Raw genomic sequence first — 20300 nt, 5'->3', positions numbered from 1 at the left:
GATGTGTATCTAAGGTAGGGCCTCACTGTGAAGTCCAGGATGACCTAGATCTCAAAGTACCCCTGTCTCAGCCTCCCGAGCACTAGGATCACAGGCGTGTACTACCACAGTGAGTTTGAATGACTTACTTACTGATTTATTTATTTTGAAGTGCTGGGAATTAAAACCAGGGCCTCAGACATTCCATGAAAATGTTTTGCCACTCCGTAACATCCCAGTCATGTCTTGACTCTTAAATAACAACACAAACTTGAAGAAATGAGATTTATAGGAAGAATGGTGTCATAAGCAAAGTCAAAAACACTTTTAGACATAGTCTTGGGAAAGCCAACACTGGAAGGGACGACATGGGTTCAAGTGATGCCACAGTCCTGTGTGCTGGCAGGCAAGTGAGGCTACACTCCAGATCTGCAGCCGAGTTCCATTCGCAGCTCTCCCATTAACGGAGCCATTCATCCAACTCCTTTGACTGCCTCCCTTCCCTTGACTTTCAGTGTGATCTGGTCCCGGGTCTATCATACTGGTTTCTCTGGAAAACTAAATGGAACGATTCAAAGTCCAAGATTGAGACCACCAGTGTTCGAGTAGGCTGCTCCTTTCCTGGTCTAGGCCCTCAGCCTCCATGCGCACACAGCGTTTCCTCATCCCTCGGTTTCAGGTGTCCTCCCTCAGGACATGTTGCAAGGACTGACTAATGCCCAGCAGTGTCTCAACACAGTAATGTGCACTGCAGGTGCTGGGAGCTCCAGGGCCACAATGCATCACAGTGAGATCAGTCACCTTGACCTTAAACCACACTTGTGCCACCTGGACTTCCCACCGCCACACGTCACAGCAAGTCTCAGACCTCATCAAGTTCTCTCCCCAAGGATGGGAAAACATTCGCATGAGTGGATTAATACGGCTGGTCTGATATAGTAGAGAGAGAGCCCTTTCTTAAGGCAGCAGCAAACACCTTCAACAACCCTTTAGCATCATCTCTCCCAGAAACCCCTGAAATCATTGCCTGCAGGAAAGGACTGCTCAGCTTCCTCTTTTTGGCCCTAGAAATGAATTCTTAGGGGCGTGTGAGTATATTTGCCTTGTTTTTGTTTTTATTTTTTAAAGATTTATTTATTTAGTATGCATACAGGCCAGAAGAGGGCATCAGATCTCATTACAGATGGTTGCAAGCCACCATGTGGTTGCTGGGAATTGAACTCAGGACCTCTGGAAGAGCAGACAATGCTCTTAACATCTGAGCTATCTCTCTAGCCCCCTGTTTTTATTTTTTTATTTTTTTGAGACAGGGTTTTACTATATATCCCTGACTGGTCTGGACTCACTATGTAGGTCAACCTAGCCTCAAACTCACAGAGGTTTGCTTGCGTCTTCCTCCCCAGTGCTGGGATTAAAGGTCTGCGCCACTATGTCTGACTCCTGCTTTTACATTCATGGGTTAATTCTTGGGGTTTCCCTTTCTAGTTTCAAATATTTTTGTAGATTTATTTATTCATTCATATTCTCTCTCTCTCTCTCTCTCTCTCTCTCTCTCTCTCTCTCTCTCTCTCTGAGTGTGTGTGTGTGTGGTATGTACTCTCCCAAGGTATTCCTATAGAGGTCAAAGGACAACTTTTGGGAGTCAATTCTCTCCTTCTACTATGTGGATTCTGGTATCAAACTCAGGTCATCAGTTTTGGTGGCAAGCATTTCCATCTCATGACTCCACTTTCTGATTTCAGAGAGAATATATACTTAAGCCTTGTGGACCCCACCACTTACCTATCTACCTTCCTACCTACCTATCTACCTACCTACCTATCTAATTTCGCTGGGCACTAAAATGAACTTTGGGCTGGGCTAGTAAGAGCTCATTAGTCGCACTGAAATCCTATGCAACTTTCCCCCATATTCTTTTTTTTTCCCTTGTCCTAGGGATGGAACCCAGAGCCTTGCACCTGCTAGGCAAGCAGTCCACTTGAGTTCGATCCCTCAGCACAACTCCAACAGCGTTAGATCCCCCTCTGTGTGGGTGATATGAGATGGGTGTTGCCTGGGCAACTTGGAACAGGCAGGCGCCCACGCTGACCGTAGAGGAGCCACTCCTCCCTGCAGGTGTGTGTGCGTTTGTGTGTTGAAAAACATCTGTGAACCTGTTGCGCTGCTTTCCGTGGGTTAGCCTGGACTCTCGTGCATGGACCTTGGAAACACCCTGGAGCAGGTGATTTCCCTGGATACCTAGCCAGGCTACGGTGGAGTGGGAGTAGGAGGTGGAGGCTGCAGCCCAGAGGACCCTCTGGGAATCCCTTCCTGTTGCTGCCTGGCTAAGGTGTCGCTATTAGCGCCATCGGGTAAGGCTCTCAGCTACCCCACAGCTCCGTAACTCCGTACTGAGCCCTCGTGCGGAAGAGACGTTGGACACCTTACCCCCCCACTCCCCTCCACCCCACCCCGTCGACTAGTGCTCTTCTGTACCCTGTCTGTATATATATCCTGCCCCGAGCTTGCTCTGCGAGTCGCGGGTCCCCAGCAGCGCCCCACAACAGGGACACCAAGGGAGGCGGGCAGCCCGTATGCAAATGTCCGAGGGGCCTAGGATTGCCCCTCCCGCTGGGATAAAAGGCGGGGCGGGGCACGCACCGGACTATTGAAGCCGCTGCCTCCCGGGAGCCGGCCGTGCGCTCCGGCCGTGCCTCCCGCCTCGCGTCCCCGCCTGTCGTCTACAGCCCAATCTCCCGCTGCTCCTGGTAAGGACGCATGGTCGAGTAGCAACAAGAGTCAGGGGTGGGGAGTGAACTGCTGAGACAGCCAGGGGCGACACTACCTACCACCCTCATGGGGTCTGCACCTTCTTGCGTCCTCGCGGCCCGGGTGTGCACCTTCTCTATGGGAACGTGGGAAGCCGGCGCCCACTACGCACTCTCCCCGGCTTAGCAGGTGGCATCTCCCCAGGAGTTGCGCACTAGCCAGTTTGTCCCCAGGCGATATACGGTCAGGTCGGAAAGAACAGCATTTGGTTTGTGCAAGGTTAGCAGGGACGCGCAGGGTCTCAGGTTGGTGTGAGGTGGAGGTAGAGAGAAAAGGGCTCCGCGGGAGCTCACGCTATCCCGTGGTGATTCTCCAGTTTTCTGTAGACGTCCCAGAACGAGATGCACCAGGGAGGTGACAGGACAGGAGAACCCGCCAAGAGGGAAGGTGTGGATGTACACACGTTTGAATGAGCAGAACAAATCGAGGCCCCTGCACCCCTATGCAACGTTGAAACTGCTGGTTGTGCCAGCCCAGCAAGCTATCTGGCCCCACAGAGAACCTTCTTTCTCAGCCGAAAAAAAAGACTAGTAACCCTTTGAAAAGCTCCCTTGAAGTTTGTTTCTACAGCTAATTCCATTCTAAACCAGCTGAGATCTGGGGCTTGACCTGATGTTATACGGTGAAAAATCCCTTGTCTCCCATCTCTATCCACCCTTTCTGGATTCCATAAAAAAACAGTATGTAAAGATGGAAAGTGTCTTCCCAGAAAGCTCCATGCTCCGGAGCCCGGGGAGTGTAAGCAGACAGTCTGGGATCAATCAGAGCACCTATGGTGGGTGCAGACAGAATGCTTATGGGCCAGATAGGTGTCCTTTAAGCTGCTGAAAATGCAGAAGAAGGTCAAAGCTCAGGCATGACAAACAGAAAGGCGGCAGGGCCCAGAGAGGATTAATTCTGAGGTAAGGAAGGGTGAAGTAGACATCTGACACATCTCTGCTCCTGTTTCTGTTTGTGTGCATTTGTCTTGGTGCCCGCTGGTAACTGGATAACCGGAAGACTTAGAGACATGTCTGAGTTTTGGCTTATTTCGGCTCCTGGTGATAAGGAAAACTTACAAGCTCTGGAGAGGATGAACAATGTAACCTCGAAGTCCAACCTGTCCCACAACACCAAGTTTGCCATCCCCGACTTCAAGGTAGGAGCCCCAGAGGAGTGGGAGGGTTATGGATTGGAGGAGGGCAGGGATTTCTGAGCAAGAAGGCAATTCCTCAGAAACCAAGGAGAGCAGAAGGAGTTAAGTAAGGCACATGTAGGAATGGTAAAGATAAATAAAAATAAACCTGAGCTAGAGGATGAACAGAGGTAGAGGAACAGGGTGTCAATGGAACTTTCTGCCACAGCCCCAGATTAATTGTGTCCCCTCGGGACTTGAAGCCACAGGTAAGCATGAACAGGGCAGGCCACAATGGACAGAGTGTGGATGGGAAGTGGAAGGGATCCTTAGGAGTGGCTCCTGGAGTGTTCCTGTGTTGTCTGCAGTATCTAAACAGACCTGCGGCATAGCTAAAGGTGCGGTTTGGAAGCCCTTCAGCTCTGATGTTTTTCTTGACTAGAGGGAGTCCAGGAAGTCCAGGACTTCTGATTCTGCTGGAGGGGAGAGAGAGGATGCAGTGAGGGTTCAAATGGGGGATTCTGAAAGGGCTCTTGCGGTGGATGGGGAGGCTAGGATGAAACAAACGTTAAAAGACGAGCAAGACGGTAACAATCTTTTAAAAAAATATTTAGTTTATATGAGTGTTTTTGTTTGCATATATGCTTGTTCACTATGTATGTGCCTGGGGCTTATGAAAGGCAGAAGAGGCCATTAGAGATCTTGTAATTTAAGCCATGTGGGTGCTGGGAATGGAACCTGGGTCCTCAGAAGAGCAGTCAGCGCTCTTAACTACTGAGTCATCTCTCCAGCCTCCAGGAATGATCGTTTTCAAAAAGATTAGTCAGGCCAGGCATGGTGGCTCACATCCATAATCCCTGTACTCTGGAGGCAAACTAGAGGTCGCTATAAATTCTAGGCCAGTCTGTTCTACAAATGAAGTTCCAAGGCTAAATTGTCAGACCCTTTCTCAGAGAGGGGGGGCTGGGAGGAAAGGGAGGGAGGAGGCTTGGGCTATAGTCTGTAGAGTACCTGAGTTCAAGTCCAAACAGCCATGTAAAAAGCTGGGTGTGCCCACCTGTCATCCTGTACTGAGGAGCACACCCTTCCTTCCCATGTCTCTGAAAAAACCCTCCAGGAGGTCTGTGGACACCACATTCATTGTTATACTAAGAAACAGACCCTGAGTCTGAAAAGACCCGCTACAAACTGAGCCGAGGTCAGGTCATCAATAGCCCTTCCTGGGAGAGAGAGATGATTTCAGCTCATTCTGTTGTCATCCTGCCCCAGAAAATGCAATTTTAAAAAATAAGGAAGCAAGTTTGGATCCCTAGCATCTATAACAGGTTTCACTGGCATGCACCTGTCATCCAGAACTGGGCAAGCAGCGACAGGGTCCCTGTAATCTCAGCCCCAGACAAGCAGAGACGGGGGCACCTGTCATCCAGAACTGAGCAAGCAGCGACGAGGGTCCCTGTAATCTCAGACAAGCAGAGATGGGACACCTGTCATCTAGCACTGGGCAAGCAGCGACGAGGGTCCCTGTAATCTCAGCCCCAGGCAAGCCGAGATGAGGTCCCTGGTCACCCAGTCTAGCTGAATTGGTGAGCTCCATTTTTCAGTGACTCTGTCTCAAATAACAAGAGAGAAAGAAATTGAAGAAGACACCCTGTGTTGATCACTGACCTCTACATGTATAAGTATCTGCACACATGCGTATACATAGGACATACACACTGACATGTACATAACACACAGATAATAATAAAGTTAAAAAGAGGTTTTTGTTGTTTTTTGAGACAGGGTTTCTCCATGTGACAGCTTTGGCTTTCCTGGATCTCACTCTGGTAGATCAGGGTGACCTCAAACTCACAGAGATCCACCTGCTCTGCCTCCTGTGTGCTGGGATTAAAGGTGTGCACCACCACCACCCAGCTAAAGAGATAGTTCTTAATATAGGTGTTTCCACATAGTTTAGTCTGGATGTTGGCTAAAGACATCCAACTCAAAGGGAAGTGAGTCCCTATGTGACTGTTAAAAGGGACACCTTACACTTCTGGCCAGAAAGAACATGAGCTTAATTCCTTTATGGTCTTTTCTAGGTGGGGACCTTGGATTCCCTTGTTGGTCTCTCTGATGAGTTGGGGAAACTTGATACCTTTGCTGAAAGGTAAAACATTTCTTATTTACTATATACAAGTAAGAATTTGACATTGTTGTCAGTGCACACAGCGCTCTTGCTTTGGCCAAACCAAAGTATGGTCTGTCTAAATCTGGTCTCAGAAGCCAGAAGAAAACACCAGTGGGTTCACCTGGGGATGTTGTGTCAACAGTGCTGGGTCCTTTGGGTCCCTCATTGGTGGGTTTGGTTTTTTTTTTTTTTGAAACAGCTCCTCCTTTCTTCCCTCCTTTCCTTCCTCCCTTCCTCTCTTCCCTTCCTTTCTTCCTTCCTCCCTCCCTCCCTTCCTCCCTTCCTTCTTTCCCTCTCCTCTCCCCTCCTTTTGTTCTGAGTCTTAGTAAGTTGCCTAGGTTGGCTCTGAACTGTGTAGCAGCCCTGGCTGTCTTTAAACTTCTTCAGCATGCTACGTGCTAGCCAAGGCACCATGTTTGCCTTCAGTTTGTTTTTTAGTGATGTATATACATAAGAAAAAAAATCAAAACAAAAACAAGACCACAGAATGAAAGTTAGATTTTCTTTGGATCTGTTTGCCTCCTCCCTGTTCCCTCATCGCCTCATTTCCTCTCTCTTAAAGCTTTGTCATCATAACTTTAGCAGGTGAAGCTTCCAGAGGTAGCCGGTGAAAGGACAAGTCAATATGTGTATAGCCTTGTTAGATGCAGGGACTTGTGCCTGTTGCTTGAGTCCATGAGATCAAACCAGCCTACTCAACATAGCAATATCTTTTCTTGTTGGGTTTTGTTTTTGTTTTTCTAAGACAGGCTTTCTCTATAACATCCCTGGCTGCCTGGAAATCCCTTTGCAGACCAGGCTGATCTTCAACTCACATGGACTTGCCTGCCTCTGCCTCCCTAGTGTTGGGATTAAAGACATGGGCCACTATGCCCTACTCAACACAGTAAGATTTCTTGCCTATTATCTCAGCCCTTGGGAGGCAGGAACAAAAGGATCCAGAACTCAGGGTCACCTTCTGCATAGCAAGTTTGAGATCACCTGGGCTACTTGAGGCTGTCTCACAAATAAAACTGTATAGCCTTAGAGTAATTCTAGGTAAATAAAATATATTATATATGTAAGATAACATACATAGTATATCCTGCTTTTTTCCACTTTGCATATTAGTATACCTCAGCGAAAGTTTCATGTTAGCTCACAACTGCCTGTTTGTTTGGTTTTTCTCTGGGTGTGTTACCTTGAGCAGATTTGCTTGTCTCTTTGTTGTTGTCTCTTATGTTTCCAAGTCTTAAGCTTTTGCCAACAGTGCATTGGTGACTGGTTTTGGTATACATGTAGAAGTAATGAAAATGGAGATACAGACTCAGAGAGTCTACGCACAGGCCCCAATTGCCCCTAGCAGAATTGTTAATCCCATCCGTACTCTCACCAAAATGGCCTCAGAAGTGGATTTTCGGATCTTTGATCTGTCTTTTGCTCTATGAGGGATTGCTGGAGGCAATCCTTGTCACTGTAGTTTGCAAAGCTATGAGAAGAAATTAGCCATCAAGAGAACCACGAGGTAACAGTGGCTACTGCTCTGCTCTCATGAATGAGTGAAGGGGAGAGATGTCATGCCAGTCTTGAACCTGTGAAAGAATGTCACCCAGGGAAAAGGAGCAGAGTCCCCTGTGTCCACTTCCTTTTGAGGTTGCGCTTTGTGATACAGAGGCCTGGCCTGCCTTCGATAACTCATCCAGCAGATGATGATCTATACAGAAGCAGAGACCCTGAGCGCAGCCCCCTGCCCAAGACTGCCTCAGGCTTTCGGTTTTCCCTCTCCAAGCAGGCTGCAGGGTGAGGTTGTACAGCCCTGTACAGTGGGCTTGGAAGGCATGGGCTGTTTCCCGCCTGGCTGCAGAAATGGCAGCTCTTAAGCCATTCCTTTTTCTAGACCTCAACACCATTAACTACCCCTGTGTACACTCCTTAACTCCTTCCTCCCTCACTGAAGCCCAGACATCACTGAGAACTCTGATGCAGGATGCTTCTGGCTTTGGGGTTATTATTGTTTGTTTGTTTGCATGCTATTTCCTCCTGATAGGCATTCATACTCTGCCCTATACATTTTGATTGCTTGTGTCTCCCCTGGTGGTAATGCAGCATGTGCTTAAGAAACATACAAATGTACATGTGCACATGTGCTAGCAGGATGAGGGTCGTCCTTGGGAAACGCAGAGGCCGCAAAACCATTTTTAAAAGCAGAGGCTAGGTGTGGTAAGGGATGAAAGTTTATTCACACCATGTACTGTCTCCGGTTTCCTGGTAGGCATGCATCCCCAGGTATGTTCCTACTGGGGACTAAGGACAGTTGTGTGCTGTGAGCGCCCTTGAATACAGCCTCATTCAAGGCAGGTGTCTCGCCTTAGGAATCTGTCTGTACTGGGCTTCAGATAAAAGGAATGAACTCTAGTTATAAATCCTCCGGTCACCCCAATTCTTTGAATAATACTCAAGTGTTACTAGATAAATACATGCTAGCTGGGCCTGTAAGCCATGCAGCGGGAACCTGTCAGCACTGCCTCTAGCCAGGGGAACAGAGAAGGGACAGTTTTCAAGGTGTATTGTTTCCATATCCTTTTATTATTTATTTACCTGGGCACAAGAGTGTTTTTCCATGCAGCTGCAAGGCTTCTGCTTATGGGAGCTCTGTTTCTAGAAAAGTTTATTCCTTCCCACTGCCTGTGTTAATTTACTCTGTAAATCATTTTTAAAAATTTAAGAAACCCATTTATTTTATCATTAAAAACCCCCTTCCGAAGAGTCAAGTCCTTCACAGATCCTCAGCCTAGTCTGTAGTGCCAGTCGGTATATTGTATTTCACAGGCACGTGGTTCCACACGGCCACTCAGTTGTGCCCCTGGGCTCCTCCGGTACCTTGTTGACTGCCACTTGCCCTTGGGTGGCTTTGCATTTTCCTTGTGGTCCTATGAAGTTGTCTAAGAGGTGACTGATCAGAGATTACATCCATGAGAGTGGCTGTCTGCGCAGCAATGCCAGACAGTTCTTATCAGGACACCATGAATGGATGCGGGCTAGAATTCTAAAAAGGTCTCCAGGCTTCCCATCTCCCATTGCGTGACCTATAACTTTTAAAGTTTACTTTTACATATAACCTTGTTTCCTTTTTGCTTTGTCTGGGTGCTTTTCTTTTTCCAAGAAAGCATATTTAATTGCTTGCTTAGTTTAAAATTTTTATTTATTTATTATTTATTTATTTTTTGCATGCACATATAGGTCAAAGGACAACTGTGGGAACTAATTTTTTTCTTTCTACAATGTGAGCCCCAGGGATAAAATTAGTTTGTCTGATTTAACCACCAGCCTCTGTTAATATTTTGTTCTTTTTTGAAATGCCAAAAGCAATGAATTTTTTCTCTCTATGTTTATGCTTTCATGATTTAATGTGTGTTGTTTTAGAGTAATTTAGGTATTCTGCATTTTTTAGTCCTTATATGTTTGGAAAGTTAATCTTTAAAAAATGTTATTTCTGCTTTTTTCATTTTTAATTCTTTTGCTGTATTATCAAAGAATGAATTAGGAGCTAGTTCTACCTTTGAGAATTTGAAATTTTCCTTGTGATCTGACCTACTGTTGGTTATTTTTAAAAGATTTGTTTTATTATTAATTGTGTGTGTGTGCGCGCACGCGCGCTCGTGTGTGTGTGTGTGTGTGTGTGTGTGTGTGTGTGTGTTCAATGCTTGTGAAAGCCAGAAGAGGGCATCATATCCTCAGGAGCTGGACTTACAGGCAGTTGTGAGGACTTAAAGGCAGGGTTGCTAGGAAACAAGCTTGAGTCTTCTGTGAGAACAGTAAGCACCCTTCACTGCTGAGCCATCTCTCCCACCCAACTCTTGTTTATAAGACAGCCTCCATATGTAGCTCAGGCTAGCCTTGAGCTCCCCTAGCTTTACTGTTTCTTTTTTATGGTGCTAGAATATATATTTCATTCTATTATACTTAACACATTGAATAAGTGGTCATCGTTGTTCTTTTACATATTGCTTTTGTCATTAATGTAAGTCTGTGTTTTTGATTATCCTAATACCCCCAGATCGCAATTATTAGTTCTCCTTGGGTTTGATTCTCAGTAACATGCATGCATGCACACACGCATGCACGCACTTACATGGTCAAATGCCATGGCATATTTAAGCTGTTTGTACACATTGCCAAACTGTCCCTGTGGGGTAGCCAGAGGCCCTTTCTTCATCCCCATCAGAGAGAATGCCCACTTACCAGGCAGAAGGAGGAGGCCGTGTGCTTGTTTTCATGAGTGTTTCTCAGACTCGCCGCCAGACTAAACATTTTCAAGTACCTATTAACCACCTCTGTTCCGCTTTCAGGCTTCGCCTTTCCCCGGTGTTTGGTCATGCAGTCCCTGGGCATCTCCCCAGGGTGTTCTCCCCTTGTGTGTCCTGGAGCCTCATTCTGGGGGAACAGGAGCCTGCATCAGGGCACAGTGATTTGGTGGAAAAGTGTCCAAATATAAATGCCTGTATACGGACCCACTGCTCTCCAGATACTTGGGGGTGCTGAACTCTTGTGGGCCCTCAGGGCAATTCATGACAGTCCTCTGGGACTGTGTTTGGATCTAGCACCCTGCCTTATCCATGTCTCTTCTGGGGGCAAACCATGGCTAGAGGTGCTTTGGTTTTCTGTTGTTTTTATGTTTTGAGGTAGGGTTTCAGGTACACAGGTTGGCATCAAATTTGTTAGATAGAGAAGGATGCCTGATCTTCCTGCGTCTACCTCCTGAGAGGTTGCTCTGCTGGGCCATAGTGTGGGCTCGTTATAAATGCCAACTTTCCAGAGAGAATTCTGTTGTGCTTGGCAAAGGTAATTTTGTTGAGTGGCTCTACACTATACAGGAGGATTTCTGTAAAGACTTATTCATTCATTCATTCACTCATTCATTCATTTTTGTGCACCTGAATTGAACTTACAGCTTTATGTTTGCTTACTAGACAAATACTGAGTTCTGTCCCCAGACTTTTTAAATTTATTTTGTTTGTTTGTTTGGTTGGTTGGTTTTTCGAGACAGGGTTTCTCTGTAGCTATGGAGCCAGTCCTGGAACTTGCTCTGTAGACCAGGCTGGCTTCAAGCTCACACAGATCCACCTGTCTCTGCCTCCCGAGTGCTGGGATTAAAGGCATGCACCACCACCGCCTGACTTTTTTTTTCAAGACAGGATTTCTCTGTAATATCTCTGGCTGTCCTGGAATTTTCTTCGTAGATCAGGCTGGCTCAAACTCACAGAGATCCGCCTGCCTCTGCCTCCCGAGTGCTGGGATTGTGTGCACCACCAGCACCCAGCACATTTTTTTTTTAAAAAACAAGATCTCAAAAAGTAGTCCAGGTTGCCTTCAACTCACTCTACCATCTAGGCAGGCCTTGAATTTTCCACCTTTTTTCCTGAGACTCTTGAGTGGCCTGGATTACAGGCATGTCCCTCCAGATTTAGCTTCTTTAAACTTCAGTGTCTTCAAAGCTTCCAGTGTGGAAGTTAAAGCAAGGTATATCTGGGCCCAGAGCTCCCTGGAGCAGAGAACCTCTAGAAACCTCTAGAAGCCTCATTCAATCTTTGCTTTAAAAAAAAAAAAAAAAAAAAAAAAAGATTTAACCGGGTGGTGGTGGTGGTGCATGCCTTTAATCCCAGCATTCGGGAGGCAGAGGCAGGTGGATCTCTGTGAGTTCGAGGCCAGCCTGGTCTAGAAGAGCTAGTTCCAGGACAGGAACCAAAAAGCTACAGAGAAACCCTGTCTCGAAAAATCAAAAAAAAAAAAAAAAAGATTTATTTATTTATTATAAATATAGTGTTCTGTCTGCATGTTTGCCTACAGGCCTGAAGAGGGCATCGGATCTCATTGTAGATAGTTGTGAGCCACCATATGGTTGCTAGGGATTGAACTTGGCACCTCTGGAAGAACAATCAATGCTTTTAACCTCTGAGCCATCTCTCCAGCCCCAATCTTTGTTTTTTATATAAAGAAAGTTACTACCCATCTCGGCTTACCTCTTCCTGGTGACTTTGCTGTAGAGCGTATGTCATTGTCCTTTGGCAGAGGCAGGAATAAAGACTGGAGTAAATCACACATCCCACCCTGTGTGGAAGCTTCTAGGCTCACTTCTTGGGCCAGGCACTCCCCTGTGTGGTATTTCCCATCAAACAGCACAGGGCAAGTTTGGGCCTTCTGGTTGTCCTCTAGCAGATGGAGACCTGGCTCCGGGCAGTCTTCCTCATTCCGTCGGCCTCAGTCTCCTCAGTACTCAGGCTTTGTCTGGTTTGGTGAGGAGTCAGTTGGTGCTCAACAGAGTCCCTTTGGAGGACCAAGGAAGGCTTCCCAGGCAGAACTCGTTTCTTCAGTCCTGGAGACGTTCCCTGGGCCCAGCCTTGTAACCTGTTTTCTCTCCTCTAGGCGTATGGGCAATGTCAGACCAACTCTATTCTGGTTTGCTAAAATTTTCCAATGAGTCAGGAAAGAGGAGGAAGCCTGGCTGTGTGTGTGTATGTATGGTGTGCGTGTGTGTGCGTGTGTGTATGTGTGTGTGTGTATGTGTGTGTGTGTATGTGTGTGTATGTGTGTGTGTGTATGTATGTGTGTGTGTGTGTGTGTGTGTTTGTGTGTGTGAAGGCCAAAGCACAACCTCAGTCGTTGTTCCCTAGGAGCTAGCCACATTTTTTCTTTTGGGACAGGGTCTCTCACCGGGATCCAGGTCTCATCAAGCAGCTTGGGCTGGCTAGCCAGGAAGTCTCAGAGATCTGCCTGTGCCTCCCCAGCCCTGATTACAGACATGCACCATCACACTGGTCTATTTTATTTTTAGCATGGGTCTGGGTATCATGCTTAGGCCTTTGGGTTCTTAAGGCAAACACTTGACCAACTGAGTCATGGCCCTAGCCCCAAAGCCTGACTTTTGCAGTGCCGATTTGCCCTGGAGGAGTTTGGAACCTTGCACCTGCCATGCTGAGAGAAGGAGCAGACAAACACTTCCTTCCAGAAGGATGGAGGACTGGGCTGCAGCTCCTGGGGCAGGCGGGGCCCCAGATGACGACTTGTCTGGCCGGGCTGGTCAGACACTGGGACTCTGTCGTACAATAGCAGGGCGAACTCCCTTGGGGCCACTATGTTGTCTTAAGGCCACTTAGGAAGAATCTGCTCTTTGCTTGGGCCCTGGGAACTGTGACTCAGGTGACTGAGGAGTGAGCCTTCCCTTCCAGAGTTATCCAGTAACTGCAGCCTCTGCCCTCCTACCTAGAGACTGGGCCTTCCAGGGCCTCAGGCCCCGCACAGCAGCCACTTCCTGGCTTGTGGTTACCGAAGCTGGGGATCTAAGGTCTCTCCCACCTGGTGTTCATCTGTACCCCTAGGGCAAGGGTGCTGCAGTTCGATGCTTAGACCCTGGGGGAGCTACTTTTGGGGCCAAGATCTACTTTTTGCATTTCTTTCCTTCTTTCTTTCTTTCTTTCTTTCTTTCTTTCTTTCTTTCTTTCTTCTGTCTGTCTTTCTGTCTTTTCTTTTTTCTTTTTTTGGGGGGTTTCTAACTTATTAGTAGAATTATCATTCAATAATTAAAATAGACAAACGTCCTGCTACAAATCAGTGGACGTGTAAGATAAAGTGCAAATGAGACTATTTAAAATAAACCAGGGTCTGAGGTGGTGACTGGCACCTTTAATCCCAGGATTTGGGGGGCAGAAGCAGACAGAGTGAGTTCTAGGGCAGCCAAGGCTACACAGAGAAACCCTGTCTGGAAAAACAAAACAAAACAAATAAAATAAACTAGGGTCTGGAGAGACGGCTCAGTAGTTAAGAGCACTGGCTGTTCCTCCAGAGGACCTGGGTTCAGTTTCACAACCCCAACTACCTGGATTTCACCTTCAGAGCATCGGACTCCCTCTTCTAGATTCTGTGGGCACCCATACTCTCAGGCACATACACCCAAAAGACACAGACACTCAAAAGGTAAAATAAATATCAAAAATAAAATTATAGAATTACAATTACGTGGCTATTTTATGTTTTAAAAACAAAATTAACTTTTACTTTTTCATTTCAATTTATTTGTATCTTTTTAAAAAAAGCTTTGCAGTTTTGTGTGTGCATGTGGAGGCTACCAGTCCACCTTCCTCCATGGCTGTCCATTATTTTGGATTTGATTTTCTTTACACAGACTGGACAAGGTTGTTTGAGCTTGCAATCATACTTCCAGGGGTGGACCAAAGACTGAAGGACCCTGGCCTTCCTGGCCCAGCAGGCTTGCTGAGTATTTGAGCTGCAGGTTCAATGACAAGCACTGTCTTAAAAGACAAGGTGTGGAGTGATTGAGGAAGATACCCAAGGCTGAGTTCTGGGCTTCACACATATGTTCAGATGCTCATGTGGACCTGCTCACATTTGTACATGCAGACAAAGACACACACACACACACACACCAAGACACGGGTTATAGACAGTGAAATGTGTACATTTGCAGTAATCAAATTGGTAAGTTTTGATGAATATGTATATTTATGTGACCAAGTAAGATTATTACACATTTATTAGTATGATCTATACATCTTCCCAGGTGGACTAATACACATTACATTTTAAGAAAATTAATTTTTAGTGTGTGTGTGTGTACATGAGTGGGTGCCATAGTTCATGTATGGAGGTTAGAGAACACCTTGAGGTAATTGTTTCTCTCCGGAGCTCTACCGTGTGGGTCTCACAGGGATTGAACTCGATCTCTTGGTGGCAGGTGACTTTGGCCACTGAGTCAAGCTCCCATCCCCCCATTTTTGGATTTTCGAGACAGGGTTTCTCTGTGGTTTTGGAGCCTGTTCTGGAACTAGCTCTTGTAGACCAGGCTGGTCTCGAACTCACAGAGATCCACCTGCCTCTGCCTCCCAAGTGCTGGGATTAAAGGTGTGCGCCACCACCTCCCGGCTTCCATGCTCCCACCCTTACTATTCATTTTGGTCAGATATTTTAGAGAAAGCTGCTGGAAATTTCTTTGTTGAATCTTAGAGACCCTGCAGTTTTCCATCAATTCTTCCTGTGACGCTTGTTCACAAAGCCATTGTTAAGATGGCGTCTGGTAGCTGGAAACCCTACCACCAGAACCGGGTCTCCCAAACACAGAAACTCATACAAATCAATGAAGAAAGCAACGGAAGAAAACAAAACAGAAGAGGGGATGGTCTTGAGCTTGCGATTCGTAGAAGAAAGCAGCCTTCTGTAGTCAGCAGACCTGAGGAGGGATGCACAGCCTCCCTGGAGATCACACATATGCAAATCGGGATGACAGTGACGTGTAGGTTTCCAGCTGTCAGACTGGCAGAGACTGAAAGGACTCCTAAGACCATCGTTGGCCAGGGTCTGGGGATACAAGCAGGCTTCTGCATTCTGGGGGCCGTGGACATTTGCTTCTTGTAATTAGATGGGCCTTGCCTGCCGTTATAAATAACCACCCCTTTTCTTCCAGTAGTTTCTCTATACTACCCATACAAGAGGTCAAAATGTGTGGATCGCTGCAACATCAATGCAAACGGGATGCACCTAGCGGGGTGGGGTGCCTTGTGGCAGGGCGACTTGTTGGGCTGCCGCGCTGTAGATTAAAGGGAAGAGGAAGCCTCTCACTTCTGACAATGAAGAGACCACGTGATGTAAAGGGAGAAAGGGAAATTTAAAAATGGCGTGAGACCCTTCAGTTCCCTTTGGCGAGAAAAAATGTTCTGGATCAGTGCCATGGTAATTCTCTGGTGACCACAGCCACTGATCACAACAGGTTGCTTTGGTTCTGTGGAACAGATGATCTTTCTAGCTGTTGAGCTTCACCGGAGCATGCCATTCTGAGACGTCCCGGAAGCCATGTGCGTGCTGGCGGACCACATTTGCTGTGGTGAGACACTCTGACGGGGCTCAGATGGGGAGGAGTAGAACCCCGCAGAAGGATGAGGTGCGGTGAGGCTTTGTTTAGGCAGTCGGCAGACACTGCTGCTAGAAGCTGGGGTCTCACCACCTTCATGTAAATAGGTAGTTATTGGATGGGTTACAGTGGCCACAGAAATAGGTCCGACCCGCTTGGGTTACTATGGTGATCTGAATAAGGAAAAGCAGCTTTCGATAGCACTGAACCTGCAGTTCTACGCCAGCAGGGACCTGGCTTAGGCTACAGCACTTATTAATGCTTGGGGCACAGTAGTTGCTTAGTTAGTGTATAAAATTTCCTAACCGAGTCAGCGTCCCGACAGATGACAGGAGGCACACTCATTTTCTGGTAACTGGAAGAGGTCTTGTGATGAAGAGGCCAGAGTTGTGTGGGAATGTAGCAGAGTTTAAGGGACAATGATGGGTCCTGGGCTGAAACACAAGCCTGAGGCTGCAGGAGCTAAGATCTCTGCCTGAGGGAACCAGACTGGACATTTCGTCTCCCTTTGATCTGCTGATCTCACCTGGGAGCCAGAGAGTAGAGAGCCCAGAGCAATCAGCCAGATGCCTGAAGCACATTTCTCTCACGGCAAACGCCTGGGAATACTCCTTGACTCCATAAAGAAGCCTGGGAAACTGTCAGTACCGCCCCAGGCTAAGGCCCAGAAAACAGCTCAGTTAGGTTTGTGGCCAGGGCTCCCCGCAGTGAGACTGTGCACTGCTAATCAAAGAGATGCAGGCACACCAAACTGGTCGGCTTTTAAACACAAGGCAGGCCACAGTGTCGGTCTAGAACCCAACAAGACCCAGTGGCCAAGAGCCTTGTCTTTGAAACCCACTTGCAGACACTTGATAGGGAGCAAATTGTTTAAGTTTCCTCATCTAATAGGTGGGATAATACTCAACTTCCCAGAATCCTTGTGAGGCTAAAACAATGATTCCAGAGAAACTGACACTTATACCCTCCTACAGATGAGAGTCGGTTATCAAAGGAGCCCTAAGCACACTTGACCCAAGCGGAAGGTAGACTCTGGAAGAATGCCTAATGGTGTGTTTCCTGTACTTGGACGACAATAGTTGTTCTTTTAAAAATTTTATTTACATTTTTTTTTTATTTTTCGAGGCAGGGTTTCTCCGTAGCTTTTTTGGTTCCTGTCCTGGAACTAGCTCTTGTAGACCAGGCTGGCCTCGAACTCACAGAGATCCGCCTGCCTCTGCCTCCCGAGTGCTGGGATTAAAGGCGTGCACCACCACCGCCCGGTTTTATTTACATATTTTTTAAAAAACTTCTTTAATGATTTATTTTTTATTTTATGTGCATTGGTGTTTTGTGTGCATGTATGTTTGTGTGAAGGTGTTGAATTCCCTGGAGGTGGAGTTACAGATAATTGTGAGCTGCCATGTGAATGCTAGGAACTGAACTCCAGGAGTCTGGAAGAACAGCCAGTGCTCTTAGCCACTGGCAGACCTGGAACTTTCTGAATAGGCTAGACCAGCCTCGAACTGAAGATTCACTTGCCTCTGCCTCCCGAATGCTGGGAGTAAAGGTGTGTGCCACTATGCCTGGCCTTACTTATTTTTGGAACAGGGTTTTGCATATCTCAGGGTGGCCTCGAACTTACTAAGTAGCCCGAGATGACTTTGAACTTCTGATCCTCCTGCTTCCACTGTTAGGATTGCATATTCTTTATGGTGCTGCGGATTGAACCAGACCTTTACCTGCTAGACAAGCCAGACAAGTATTGAGCTGTATCTCTAGCCTGGTTCCTCTCTCTCTCTCTGTCTTTCTCTCTCTCTCTCTCTCTCTCTCTCTCTCTCTCTCTCTCTCTCTCTCTCTCATCTATCTATCTATCTATCTATCTATCTATCTATCTATCTATCTATCATCTATCTATCATCTCTCTATCTGTCTATCTATCATCTATATCTATATCTTTTAAACTGTGCTAGGGATCAAAACCATTGCCTCACATTCTAGGCAAGTGCTGTGGTTGTTCACCTTAAACTATTTCACACTTAGGTCTTTAGTTTCTGTCTGTCATCCCTGATTACTTTGGCCAAGAAAACATGACTACCTCTTTCCCTTTCTTGCTTTCAACAAACAACAGTTGTCTTTCAAGGTGTCTATCTGCCTCAGTTTCTACGGTAGGCCCAAGGTACCATACTGTGCTTGGTTAGTGGGATTGTGCCTGCAATAATGGAGGAACTTGGAGCTAGGGACATAACTCAGTTGGTAGAATGTTTTTCTAGCATACACAAGGCCCTGGGTTTTATCCCCAGCACCACAAACTTGGGCATAGGGGTACATGGCTGCATTTCCAGCACTGGGGAGGCAAAAACAAGAGGATCAGAAGTTTAAGGTCATCATTAGGTATGTAGTGAGTTTGGGGACATCCTGGAGTATAGGAGGCTTGTATCAGTTGGATGGCAAAAGGAAGAGGGAGGGAGGGGGAAAGAGGGGGAGGGAGGGGAGAGAGAAAGAGAGAGAGAGAATGAAAATGAAAGGGAACGTATTCCAACCTCCATCTGTAATCTGGTATATGGCTTGAGTTCTTTTAGTGTGTTCACTGGAGGCCCAAGGTTTAGCTTTTCTATAAAATCAATACCAGATTATACTAGAAAGATATCAAGTAGAAATATTTACCCATAGCACAGCCAGCGATCATCTTACTGTCTAAGTTTCTGTCTTGTTTTTTTTTTTTTTCCATCTAACATTATAATGCGTGCCTTGTTCCATGGTATTTGGAATTCTTTGTAAACCTTATTTTCAATGGTGGCTAATAATCCTCTGCTGAATCAACCATCTTCAAACAATTCTCTATTGTTGAACCTTCGGGTTGCTTCCAATTTCTTATTGTCAGCCGCTCTGCTGCAAAGAACATCTTTTTATTCAGAAGGCTTTTCTGGGTTTTTTTTTCCTGTTTCCTCAAGATGGTTTCCCAGAAGTGGAATGACTGGTTCAAAGGTTCTTAATGTCTTAAGTCTCTCCTTACAGATTGCCAAATTGCTACCCCCAGTGGCTTCAAGGGCTCCTTTCTCTGCCAGGAGGATGGGTGGGTGGTCCTGCAGGCAGCTTCTCACTCTTACTGGCTCTCTCTTCTCTACCCAAAGCCTCATAAAGAGAATGGCGCAGAGCGTGGTGGAGGTCATGGAAGACTCCAAGGGCAAAGTCCACGAGAACCTCCTGGCTAATGGAGGTAGGTTCACAGAGGTTTCTTCTCAGGACCCGTTTCCCTCATGATGGCCACCATGGGAGTTCTGACTATCCAGTTCTGTTAAGCCATTTCTGGAAAATCTCACATATCTCCACCCACTTATCACTTTTTTTAAACCAAGCAAGGCGTGAGAAGTGAAGTGGCTGTATGTAGTGAGAAATGCCTCCAACCGGAGACAGCAGGGCCGCATCAGACACTTCACGCGGAATGTCCCCATTCCAGAGTTTTGGCTTCCCATGCTGATGGACACATATTCAGGCACCCCAGTGCTGCTTGGCTGTTAAATGTGCAGATGCCATTTGGGCTGTATTTTTAAATGTGTAGCAAAAACATAGAGACTTTGAAATCCACGTGTGGTGGCACACATCTGTAATCCTACACTAGGGAAGTGGAGGCAGGAAGGACATCCTGAGATAAGGAGTAAGTTCAGGGCCAGCCTGGGCTATCTAAGACTGTCTCAAAATATGTATAAAAGCAAAACACAGACATGAAACAACACTTGGATCTTTTGAAAACTCTAGAATTAAATACTGACATATCTGTAGAGCGAATTAACCTTGAGTCTCTACATGTCTATTAAAAACGAGAGCATACACATTTACAATTAGATCATTGGGATAGGCAGCACATATATGAACACACATATGCTACCTGGAATGTTAAAAGTCTTCTACTGGTTTAAATTGGCAAATGGAAATATCCACTCTCCCCATTCTGAACCGGATCCGCATGTCTTTGTGGTTTAATAACCCTGTCTCATATTATGTTTCAGGTCTGAAGGAAAAGATGAAGTGTTTAAAGAGTAGGTTGTGTCTTGTTTGCCGTGCACATGCTCAGTGTGCTGCTGCATGTCCCTGGGAGGGCAGGGCCCCAGGCTGGTCATAGGGTACAGTGACCAGGCCTCAACGGTTTCTCAAGCAACCTACCTTAGAGCTTGGTCACTGTATCCAGAGGATGCAGTTCACAGTTATCTCATTCCTGTCTCCCTCCTGTCCTCTCTGTTTATTACCTGGAAACAGGACTGCATCAACTCTGGGGGCTTGGGGTGAACTTCAGCATCTTTTCGCTTGCTCTCTGCACGATCTTGAAGCCTGTCTGGTGTCCCACCTGCTCT

The 20300-nt window shown here is 46.5% G+C and overlaps 1 protein-coding gene across 5 annotated transcripts in view; it reads left to right on the top strand.

Annotated features, from left to right (window-relative positions):
* Positions 1–2618: 2618 nt before the first annotated feature.
* The window catches only part of Atp6v1c2 (ATPase H+ transporting V1 subunit C2), a 38593-nt gene continuing 20911 nt past the window's right edge, over positions 2619–20300 (top strand). For 3 of the 5 annotated variants that reach the window (XM_057766167.1, XM_057766160.1, XM_057766142.1), the window contains exons 1-4: positions 2649–2723; positions 3781–3925; positions 5983–6050; positions 19083–19168. In XM_057766167.1, coding sequence (XP_057622150.1) covers positions 3797–3925; positions 5983–6050; positions 19083–19168 — 283 coding nt within the window. In that variant the 5' untranslated portion in view covers positions 2649–2723; positions 3781–3796. Of the gene's footprint in view, positions 2727–3780; positions 3926–5982; positions 6051–19082; positions 19169–19958; positions 19989–20300 lie in introns of all 5 variants that reach the window. The other 2 variants (XM_057766175.1, XM_057766152.1) reach the window with 2 other exon arrangements.

Source organism: Chionomys nivalis, chromosome 1 (assembly GCF_950005125.1).
Source record: "Chionomys nivalis chromosome 1, mChiNiv1.1, whole genome shotgun sequence".
Lineage (NCBI taxonomy): Eukaryota > Metazoa > Chordata > Mammalia > Rodentia > Cricetidae > Chionomys > Chionomys nivalis.
Note: the sequence above shows the minus strand (reverse complement) of the source record. Positions and strands in the feature narration are given on the sequence as shown.